The sequence below is a fragment of the Herpailurus yagouaroundi genome, unplaced genomic scaffold, assembly GCF_014898765.1.
Source record: "Herpailurus yagouaroundi ecotype Mexico unplaced genomic scaffold, PumYag 183, whole genome shotgun sequence".
In the NCBI taxonomy this organism is placed as follows: Eukaryota; Metazoa; Chordata; class Mammalia; order Carnivora; family Felidae; genus Herpailurus; species Herpailurus yagouaroundi.
The window spans coordinates 2,728,900-2,741,155 of NW_024412414.1; the positions used below are offsets into that span (position 1 = coordinate 2,728,900).

At 39.3% G+C, this 12,256-nt stretch overlaps 1 protein-coding gene across 5 annotated transcripts in view; it reads right to left on the bottom strand.

Moving 5' to 3' along the window:
• PPARG (peroxisome proliferator activated receptor gamma) overlaps nt 1-12,256 on the bottom strand; it is a 137,335-nt gene that overhangs the window by 19,584 nt on the left and 105,495 nt on the right. For all 5 annotated transcript variants that reach the window (XM_040491940.1, XM_040491942.1, XM_040491941.1 and 2 more), the window contains one exon: nt 7,698-7,897. In XM_040491940.1, the coding sequence (XP_040347874.1) occupies nt 7,698-7,897 (200 nt within the window). The remainder of the gene's footprint in view (nt 1-7,697; nt 7,898-12,256) is intronic.

The window sequence follows — 12,256 nt, forward strand, 5'->3', positions numbered from 1 at the left end:
AGGAGGGCAGATGTGTGGACTCAAGAATAGGTTTGCTTGTTGGCTCTAATTCTTCAACTAAATTAGGAGCAAATAATGCTTACTATGTTTTTGGACACTCTGCTTGTATTTTTTTTTTCTTTTTTTCTATTTCAGGATTGATATTAATGAGAGAGGGGGAAAAAAAAGAGCAGATAATCAGTCACATCAGTTAAAATGTGCTGAGTTCCCCCAGAATGTCAGATTCTAATCATGAGAAAGACTTGTTTTTATAGAACCTAGTGGTTTCTGTCCTCTAGGAGTTTTGTAGCATATTATAAACTTATGTTAATGAAATACTGGTTTTCGTTACTGCCATGGGAATCTGATGGTATGGATACTTGAAAAGTCTACCTGTATATATAGAAGTACAAAATAACATGAATGTAAATCATCCCCTCTTCACATTGGAAAGACTGTACCCAGAACTGCCCACTGCAACTTCTGGATGAGCTTCTGCTCAACCATTTGGCTTCTTGGCACAGAATGTATGCATGAAATTCTTCCACCTCCATGTAAGCAATTTATCTGGAACTATGCCCTGATAAATCACCCTGTGACTCTTCCCCTTGACTTCCCCTGTCCCCTCATATAAAGCCCCAGGTTCCTGTTTTTGAAACTCTGTGATAGTTGAACATAGGGCACAAAATCCTGCTAATTTTCTCTCCCGATTTAACAACAATGTGACTTTAACCCCTTGGCAATCGATGTTGGTCAGGATTTCCTGGCAGTAAACACTCAAGGACAGAGAAAGGAATCAGCAGCCCCCACCATCATGCCAAACCATTCTGTTGTTTTTTTTAAAATCCCTTCAGCATTTGAAAAGTGATGAACTGGTAGAGAATTCTGGATATTGACATGCAAATGAATACCAGTGGATTTTTTTGTTTTTCCAAGATTATGCTGTTTTCATCGCATTTTTTAAGTCTGCACAGGCCTCCATGTAAATCTGTCAAACTGCAAGAGGGATCACCAGTCATGGTCTGCCTGGAGACCTGCCTTTCTTTGCTACCAATTCACCGGTTCTTAGCCTGCAAACAGTTGCACATTTCACCCTGGACCTCCCTACCCTGAAACAGTGAAAAGATAGTGACTCACCTGATTTACAGAGAGCTAACCTTAAAACCAGGTGGAATTTGGCTTGTGTAACTTATCTTGGGTTATTAATTTAATATTGCACTTCTGGTAAAATGTTCTACATAAAAAGGACTTCACTTCCATATTTCTGTATTTTCTACACATCAAAGGGAAGCCATCTAAGTTCTATTAGCTTGTACGGTATCATCTGATGATCTGCTGTTATAAGAGGAACCATATCATCCTCAAATTTGGTCTTAATGATTTTACGCCTCTAGTTTGGAGCTAAGGATGTATTTATCTTCAGACATTGTATCAAATGGCCAGATAAGCACCTCTCCTTAACAGGAAAGAATGTTTAATTACATCTAGGACATTATCAGGGACAGATCCAGGTTTTGTGGGGCCTGAAATGCACTCAATCATTGGGTACATTTAATAACAACCGTTAGGTTCAATAATACAAATTATAAGAGCAAAATTGTTCGCGCCCTTCTCAGAACATTGGAAGGGGCTCTGTACAAAAGAGAAGCCCTGAAGGTTAAGCTTCATTAATTTATATAAAGGGAATCTGCCTCTGGCCGTAGTGATGCTTGTAATTCTCAAATATTGGGCAGACCAGAAAAAGGTGAGACTGACATGAAGAAAACTGCACTTCAACACAGTGTTTTTCTAGGGGAAGCAAAAACAGTTTCTGTAAGAGGAAAGTAATTTTCTTTAGAGAGATACATCAAATGTAATTGATTTTTATATATTCTGATTTTCAAAAATGGCTCTCCATATCAAAGTCAGGATGGGATTAAAGGTACTGTGTTATATAGATAAATATAATTATATTTAGTTACAGACCTCTTGCATGCCTTTAATGTGTAACACAAAGATCATGGAGGAAGCTGGCTTAATAATGAAAACAAAGTAGAGTAATAAAAGTTTACTTTTTTGACTGGAGAAGTAGAACAATAGTGTTCCTTAGCAGTCCATAACATCAGCATTTTAATATACAAGTTATGAAAGGGATTATGCATGAATGAATGCTCTAAGTTTACAGCTCTTTTTGAGTACTAAAATAGCAAGCTAAAGGAGATAAATGAGAGTCAACCAAAGCAAAGATTGTTCTGGTGATTGCTCCAATTTTGGAGACTATAATCAGTGTAAGAGACAACTCTACCCTCTCACAAACCATCACTTGGTGAACACGTCAGAGTTAAAACTGGCCTGAAAAAATGTGTGCCTCATCTCATGAATCTCTCCTGATATCCTTAGTTTTCATGATAGCTTAGAGCAAAGGCTCAAGGAAGAAAAATTGAATTGTTGGGGCCTATCTTCTTCATTTTGTTTCCTTCTTCCTTTTTTATACTTCTGACTAGCTTTCACCCATTTAGAGATACCTGGTTCTTCTGGATTAGCTATAGTGGGTGAATGTGAATCAAAACTCATTGGTTGGGTTTCTTCAATGTCTTTTTGGTTTTGCCTGTTTCTAGTTTCCTCTTGTTGAGAACCATGGGATTTATAGAACCAAAGGGGTCTTCAAAAATCACCTACATCATCATTCTTTGACGAGGTATGAGTAAGCTGAATGAAGCCAAGAGACTTTCCAAAGCCAAATAACTATTTACAACAAACTTTGAAATGGAACTGGATCTCCTGACTCATGATTAGTTCTTTTCCCTTTCTGTTGCTTTCTACATGACTTCCCCACTTTTTCTTTTTTAAATAAAATGACTATTCTGGAGGAATTTGGGGTTTTTAGAAGCTCTTCTATGGTGGGGTCTTGGAGGCAGGGACTTTTGAACTATATGTCCTAGAAGTGCTAGTTTAGTGCTGGATGTGACTGAAGTTAAGTTTGAAAAATCTCGCAAATGTAATTCTGTTTTCCTGCGTGGTTTAGAGATTGAAGACAAATAAAAACTTAATGGGAAGAATTATTCACACTCTAATGAACTAGCACATAACCACAGCTCTTAAAAAGCCATCTATTGCCAGCCAAAGCGTTACTCAGCTGGCAAACAAGGGTGTTAGTCAAATGAATCTAGTCACTAAAAAAAAAAATCCACATGCTCTTAACTATATGCTATTTATTTATTGTCTGAAAGAACACTATTGGTTCAGATCTATCTTTAGCTATTCATGACAGTTCTGGCAGTAAAGGAATTTATTTTATTAACATTAATATATGGACTAATGATCCCAGGAGCCCAATTTCTTCATCAGCCATCAAAACAAATCAGCACTACTATCCTGTTCTTTATTTATACCGGGGCTCCTAAGTCTCTTTTCTCTGACGGTTTGTCTGGTATCTTTCTTCTCAAGGGAGCAAATTCCAACTCCCTCAGGCTTTTCCATAGAGAAGGAGAAAGAGACCACACTTTGTTTAGCTGTAAGTGTAGGATTTAAAAGAAGAGATATCTTCCCAACAGCTTGAGTTACTAAATTTGACGGCCATTGTAAATTTTAGAATAGGAAAATTTGAATGGGTACAGAATTGTTTTCACAAAAGGTGACGTTTCCATATTGTTTTTATTTGGTAGTTTCATATTTCACACACTATTTAGAAAAACCATTTTTATGATGGCACAGTTTGCTCTCATAATTATAAAAACAGTGACTCTACACGTACCCATCATAAGCAATGTGATGCTTTGCGACCCAAAGTCCAATATAGAACAAATAAGTTTTATTCCTTGTTTGCAGATAGAGTGCAGCCAGGGCCTCATCATCTCTCAGATATGGGATGAAAAGTTGGCAGGCGCACCAAGGGTTTTTCTATTTATTGTTTTATGACAAACCATGGCACTGAAAATGGTTTTTGAAAACCATTCTCTGTTTATTTTCATCAACAAACATGGGATCATGTGACAATGATACACCCAGTGTGTTCGGCACATCAGGGTAATATTCAAACACTGGGAACTTCCAAAGTCCATTCAGTTCTCAAATTGTCGTCATGGAACAGGCACCCTGGTTCTATATTCATGTTTTTCAGAGTTCAGTGGGATCTCTTAAAAGACGCTGCTGGGCTGGCACAAGCCACAGAAAGGGAAAGAGATTGTGAGAAGAGTCAATGCCATTCCCATTTGAGGGTGGCTAAAAGGCTTACTGCTATTGAAATTTCTTCTCCAGTTATCCATATCCAGTGATTCCATATCCCATCTGGCCCTAAGCCTAAATTCCCAAGCATTATTCTTTTAGGCAAGACAATGAAAAGTAGGAGTATCATATCCCAAAGATAGGATGTTAAAGTTAAGAAACATGGGAGGGAAGCAGAGCATTTAATTTATCTGCTCATTTATCTGTTTTGAAAGGTGCAAGTAGCACCAGGAAATAAGATACAGGAGACAGAAGTTTAATGGAGAAGGGAAAAGCCCTGGTTGGCCTAGAGGCATATGCTGGTACAGGTCCTGAGAGGAGAGATTAGCCAGTATCCCAAAATGAGATGGAGTAGGCAATGGTTAAATTGAGCAGTACGACAAATTTAAAGAATGGCCTCTTCAATAAAGTCATTTCCTTTTCCAAAGGTTTTGGGTAACAGGCCGTCCTTTATGCTGAACAGCCTCCCCCAGGCTTGGCCTAACCAACGCTAATGACATCAGTCTCAAGCAGGGTGTATAATGAGACCCAAGCTGTTCTACTGCACCAGCCATGGCCACTTTTCCACATCCCCTACCCTCTCAGGAGTCCATACTTCTGCATGACTTTTTCTATCAATGCAAATCTTAACTTTCATAAGTCCTGGCCAAGAGATAACATAACACCCCTGAGAGAGATGCTATCAAATAAATAACATGACCACGTAAGATAAAGAACAAATATCTAGTCTCATTGGAAATCACATTTTGGATTTTCTTTTCTGTCCCATATTCCTCTCTGAACTATTTCTTTCCACTAATGCTTAATTTGATTTTGCAAGATAAGGAGAAAAGAGAGAGCCAAACAATTCTATTTCAGTTTTGTGTAATCAGGGACTGGATTATTTTAATTTGGCCCAGTTTCTCTTTCCTTTTCCAGACCCTAACAAGAGGCAATTCTGCCTCTATCTAGACCATTAATGATGTCCAGGTTGGTTAGCAAATATTGGGCGAGTGAGAGGCTCTCTGTTCAAAGTCCAGAATTTCAAAGGGGCATAGGCAAGAGTTTTTAATTCAATTAAGCAAATACATTCTGAGTAACTGTTATGGGCAAAGCACAGTGTTAGTTACTATAGGGGAAAAAATGACAAACATTTGGCCTCTGAACTTGAGAAGCCCATAATCAAGCATTTTGCGGCCCTTTCTCTTAAAATCCTTAATACTCGGTTATCCCATAAAGAGTCTACAATTATCTTATTTTTAACTCAAAGATTTAGAGCCAAATCGCCAATTGGCGTGAGGTTTTAAAGTGATTTACAGTGGACTGGGCTCTCTGCCTTTCAGTGACAGGGAAGAGTATACCAGTCACTGGTAGTGTACATTTAAATTCTTGCCTACTTGGGGGAATTTTTTTTTTTTTTTTAAATGCCTTCCTCCTATCTTCCAGGTACTATTATTAAATTGATGGGATTTCCAGCATGGATAGCAGGTCTGGAGTGGGAGATAAAGAGAAGGTGAGAAAGCAGTTCCTGGAAAAAAAATGGCCCAAGGCAAAAGTGTGGAGTAAACAGTTTGCTTTAGGGTTCTTTCCCTGTCCAGCTCCCTTCCCAGCTCCCGGCCGCCCAGCCTCCAGGTCCCTATCCCACACTGGCTCTCAGCAAGCTGCTAAAAATGTGCCTTACACGGTTAACTATTTCTAGCTATGTCACCAGTTCTCCTTTTATTTCTCTCCCTTCAAACGAACACAACTGATTTTCCATAGACACATCAGCTACAAAGAGGTCTTCACTTGCTTTTGTTTTGCTGTGCCCCGATTTTTCTCATTAATGAATACACAGACTCAGCTTTACTACGACCTATAGTCTGTAGTCCAGCCTGTATGTGAGACAGTTGTCCTAGCTGCTATTATTTGGGAGGAACAAAAGAGCAAAAGACAAAAATTTCCTGGCCATGAATATATTGGGATAGCAGGACAACGTAAAAGATTATTGTCATTCTAAAAAGTGATAAAAACAAATCATAAGCCAGCATATTTTCCCAAGGTGAAGCTTTCCAAGTGCATTTGTCAATTTGGCTCATTTCTAGCCAATGGGGAAGTAGCTTCCAAGAGGGGGTATCATGCTCAGAATGCACTGAGGTAGAGGCAAGGAGGCCTGCATCATAGGCCTGGTTCTATTGTGTGCTAACTGCGTGATCTCAGGACAAAATGTCCAACCTCTCTGCACTCCAGTCTCCTCATCTTTAAAGAGGGAATAATAATAGGAGCTCTAGGATGGTTATGTGTCTTGAGCATAATGAATGTGTAAGAATTGTTTTTAATTGTGGAGAACTGGACCATACTGTTAAGGTATCAGTGACTCTCCTGCAGTCAGGAAACTCATTGTCCTTCAGTGTCCAAAGACCATTTGGCTCTTTACACAGCAATATCCCACTGGAGTTTTCTTTTTCTATTAGCTGATAACTACTCTAATGGTTTACAGCTAAAAGGAAAAAAAAAAAACACATCGTGAGATAGTCATCAAAATACATTAAAGGCTAATGAATATTTTCCCCGAAATATAACTGAGTGGGGGACTAAGTTACACATATCTATAAAGTAACTGCATGCCTCTCCTGGAGATGTTCATTTGAAAATAAATGATGGCACAAAAGGGCTTTCAAGGGCTGGGATGGTGTCTTCTGAATATGTTCTGCGCTTCTTACAACCCTAGGAACCTGCTGCAGATATTACAATCAAAGGCAGACCCCTGCCTGTGAAAACAGGTACGGAGATGTGACCCAGGTCCACATTGCAAGCTGATGGCAGAACTGAAATTCCGGTGTAGCTGTGTTTTGTTTTAATACAGTTCCATGTTGCTTTCTCAGCTTCCTATCAAGGAAGAGTTCTGCTTTGGAACATCTGACTTAGTAACAATTATAGCCTATTCTGGGTTTTCCAAACAGTGGTAATCAAAGAGCCTGCAGATGTTTGGAATCTACGGGAGGAGTAGCCCTGGCAGCTCAGAGCCTCACAGAAGATAAAACTCACATACGTAGTAAGAGGATACAGCCTCTAGCTGCCCAGGAACAATCAACAGAGCTACAGGGAAAAATACTTAGATGTATTTTTATGCCCCCACATGGAACTTTGTAAGAAGTGACTCTAGCAGTTCTCCTGAATTGTAAAATAATGGGACTGAATACCTTTTCCAAGCCTAGGGCAGGCCATTCCCAGAGAAAGCAGGGCTGCTGGGATGGATATAGTTGTGGCCAGTTATTCAGTTATTCAGGCTTTTTACTATTCTCAAAGAATTTGTTAGGAGAATTTGAAGGACTTTTTCCCTTTTCAAAATAAGTTTTACTTATCCTATCTGAAAACATTTCTTTTCCTGTGTTTCAGACACAGCCAGCAACATGTTAACAGCCAACAGCTGAACACTGACTGTATATGTGTGTGTAACAGGGTGAATTATTTTCTCAAGGACAAAACAACAACAACAACAACAACAACAACAACGAACCCAGCCACCCCAATGTAGACAGCAGAAGAGAACTAACTGATTTGTCTGTTGTCTTTCCTGTCAAGATCGCCCTCGCCTTTGCTTTGGTCAGCGGGAAGGACTTTATGTATGAGTCATACAAATGTTTTGCCAGGGCCCGGAGATCTGCCGACTCTGGATTCAGCTGGTCGATATCACTGGAGATCTCCGCCAACAGCTTCTCTTTCTCCGCCTGTGGCATCCGCCCAAACCTGATGGCTATAGAGGGAGAGAAATGACAAGGATACATCACTGAATTACTGCTGCTCTCCCCTGGTCCTAGTGCCCAGACCGTAGAAAGCCCCTCCTTCTCTCTGCCAATCTCAAGGTCTTGTTTTTCTATCTCCAACTTTGTTCACGTTTTTTATTTCATGGCAATAGCATAGGCTGTTGGTAAGAACTAAATTGTTCAGTTCTTTAATTAAAATAAAATTAATCCATGATCTTGCTAGGAAGGTGAAAGAATCTGAAAGTGTAGCAAAGAAATTAAAGTATATTTACTTACACATGAAATAACTGAGGACCAGCTCCTACTGATCCCTCAAGATCCAATTCAAATGTCACCTTCTTTGTGAGGCTTTTCTTGACTTCTTCAAGCAGAAGTTATTATTTATTTGCCTGTACTCCAATAGCCTTTGGTACATGCTTCAATGACAATGATTTCGAAACTGTGCTTTTTAATTTTATAGGTCTATTTATCTCACTCTAGAACACTATCCTAAAGGCCACGGACAGTGTCTTAATCATTTTTGTATCCCCAGCCCTTAATACACAGTCAGGCCCTAAAAGGATCACAAATTCTTTCACAAATTGAAGGAAGGAACTGTGCAGAATTCAAAGTTGTACAGACAGAGGCTCTGTTCTCACAGAGTCTGTATGATTTATTTTGTCCATGTTATAAAGAAATACGGATGGTGCTTTCTTTCATGTTATTAGACCTTTTACATTTAGTAGAGAGAAGCCATAATCATTCCCCTGACTCTCTAGGATTACCACTTAATGATGTTTGTCAAAAAGACCATTTCCTTACTTAACATTTGGCTTCCTGTGGGGTGAGGAAGTGTAAAGAAGAAGAAAACTAAAGAAAGAAAGGCAAAGAGGAACATTTAACAGAGGTTAGTAAGGCCTAGGTTGGGGGAAAAATCATGTTTGTACCTCTTTCAACTCAGATGGTTCTCCCCTCCCCCATCAATATGATCTGCAAAATATTTTGAATAATGCTACCTTTGGGCCCTACTTTGGACTCTCTACATTTTCCCATAATAAGGACATCTGGATATCACAGCCAATATTACCCTGTGTGTAGCTCTACTCTTACACTTCCCATGTGGTGGCACAGTTGTGTGTTTTTGTGACCATTTCCCCTTGAGGGCCCAGACTGTCATATTCATTTATATCTCTAGCACTTAGTTGTGCTCTGTGGGTGGTTGCTGAATGCAAGAATGAATAAATGGATGATTCCTGCTATATGTTATTATGCTAAAGGTAGCATTCTACCATAAACACATTTCCATCTGAATACTTAGTGAATTTCATTTACAACTGGCTAGAGGAGAGACTGCTGTGTACCCCTGAGTCTCAAATTCATATTCACTTCAGTTGACCCTATATAAGCTCTATCACTAACTAATACAGGTATTGTGTTTGGGGGGGTGGAGTGGCTCCTTTGTGGTCTCTGACTTAGAGGGGAAGAGAATCTTACCTCTCAGTTAGGATGCTTTTAAATTAAATTAGTCTATATCCATTTGGTAAATCTATCCTCTGCCCATGACCTCTTCAAACAGAAATCTTAAAACAATCACCACTTTTTGGTCAAAAATCTTGTCTATCTACTCACTCTTCCCCATTCTTTTTATAGTTCCACAGGGATGGGCCATGGATGGTTGCTCACATTCTTATCACAGTCCCCCACCCTTCTGCCCCAGATTGTTTAGGTCCCACAGGATATGATCTCATTACTTATTGTATTCTCTTTCTCAGCACTGATCACAGTAATTATCTACAATGTTTTCTTGTCTCCCTTATGTAATCTCCATGAAGGCAGGAATCTTGCTCAGTATCATATCCTCCGCACTCAGTATAATGTCCAGCACATGCTAAGTCTTTGTGTAATATATACTGAAATAAAACAGGAAAAAAACCCCACAAACCTGAGAACCAGGTAGCAGATTCCTTTCAAAATCCTTTTCTGTGAAGCCAGTCCCATCATTTGCTTCCCTGTACTATATTTATTACTTTTTTTATCAGCAGTTCTCAGTTGAGAAGTATCGAACCGAGGGGAGGCAGGGCATATTAGAATCACTCGATAACTTCTAAAATTATGTATCTTCCATGGAAAATGGTGTTGATACGCCATCCCTCCTCCCAATGAGGAGTGTATAAAAAACCTGGGGTTTCGGACAGTTTAGGAAAAGCTTCTCAAATAATGGGCTGCTGTTGCATTCATATATTAGCTCAGGTAGCAAACTAATACTGTACTTCTATATTGGTTTATGTTGGTTATTCTACTAGAATCTATGGGTATTGAGTTTTCTCATCTTTGCTCCTGGGTACAATACACATGGTAGGTATACAAAAAAATGCTTGATGAATTAAACTTTAAAGTATCAAGTTTAAAAACAGGAAGTTTGTTGGGAATGCAAGCTGGTGCAGTCACTCTGGAAAACAGTATGGAGGTTCCTCAAAAAACTAAAAATAGAACTACTGTACGACCCAGCAATTGCACTACTAGGCATTTATCAAGGGATACAGGTGTGCTGTTTCGAAGGGGCACATGCACCCCCATGTTTATAGCAGCACTATCGACAATAGCCAAAGTATGGAAGGAGCCCAAATGTCCATCGATGGATGAATGGATAAAGAAGATGTGGTACATATATATACACAATGGAGTATTACTCAACAATCAAAAGAATGAAATATTGCCATTTGCAACTACGTGGATGGAACTGGAGGGTATTATGCTAAGTGAAATTAGTCAGAGGAAGACAAAAATCATATGACTTCTCTCATATGAGGACTTTAAGAGACAAAACAGATGAACATAAGGGAAGGGAAACAATATAAAAACAGGGAGGGGACAAAACAGAAGAGACTCATAAATATGGAGAACAAACAGGGTTACGGGAGGGGATGTGGGAGGGGGGATGGGCTAAAAATTATGGCATATTGAAGGGAGAAGAGGCTTAGTGTAAAGCGTGGAGACAACCCAAATTCTCTAACAAAACAGAGTGTCTGGAATCCCCAACAATCTGTGGCCCTTTATGTAACAGAGTGCACAGTGCCATCTCTTTACACAATGAATAATTACTGACTATCTACTGTGTGCGCAACATTGTTCTAGGCTCTGGTTAAATTTTTACAGGTAATAAAGTATAAATATACACTGAAGTTTACACATCTAGGAAAGTACTTTTTTTCCTAAAAGGTAATCCAAAAAGTTAAACAAACAGCCAAAAGGGAGTGGGAGGTAAAGACTTCCAGTTATGGGATGAATAAGTCACAGAGATGAAAGGTACAGCATGGGGAAGATAGTCAATGGTACTGTAATAGCATTGTATGGTGACAGATGGTAGCTACACTGTGGGGAGCACAGCATAACACATAGAGACGTTGAATCACTATGTTGTATACCTGAAACTAATGTAACATGGTGTGCCTACTATATTTCAATTAAAAAAATTTATAAAATAGGGGCTCCTGGGTGGCTCAGTCAGTTGAGCATCCGACTGCGGCTCAGGTCATGATCTCGTGCTTCATGAGTTCGAGCCCCGCGTTGGGCTCTGTGCTGACAGCTCAGAGCCTGGAGCCTGCTTTGGATTCTGTGTCTCCCTCTCTCTCTCTGCCCCTCCCCTGCTCGTGCTCTCTCTCTCTCAAAAATAAACATTAAAAAATTTGAAAAAATAATAATAATAAAATAAAATTTCTGTTAGGAAGAGCCCAGCCAAACAGCCACCTATTATATTTGCTAATCTTGATTTTCTGTAACATAATAAAAACAGCCAAAAAAAGCTTCTGAAAATTAATTTAGAATTAGGACATATTAAGGCAAAAAGCCTTCTGCTACGATCTAAATAATATGTGAATTTTTAGAAGTCAAAGTTCTCCCAAAAGGCTAGCTCTTATGAACAAGTTTTCCGTATCATTAAATGCTCATTAAATGTGCTCATGCTGCACATTAGATTCAATTAACTATTAATGCAACTAATCAGATAGGTGATTTTAGCATTTTTATATACCAGAGGTTCAACAAAACAGATAAAAAACACATTCTATTTGCTGAAACTAAATTTGCATAAAACATGGAAATCTGAAGTTGTAGAGGAAATACCATTTGTTATTTGTATGCATTTTTAAAAATTTTTTTTAGGGGCGCCTGGGTGGCGCAGTCGGTTAAGCGTCCGACTTCAGCCAGGTCACGATCTCGCGGTCCGTGAGTTCGAGCCCCGCGTCGGGCTCTGGGCTGATGGCTCAGAGCCTGGAGCCTGTTTCCGATTCTGTGTCTCCCTCTCTCTATGACCCTCCCCCATTCATGCTCTGTCTCTCTCTGTCTCAAAAATAAATAAACATTTAAAAAAA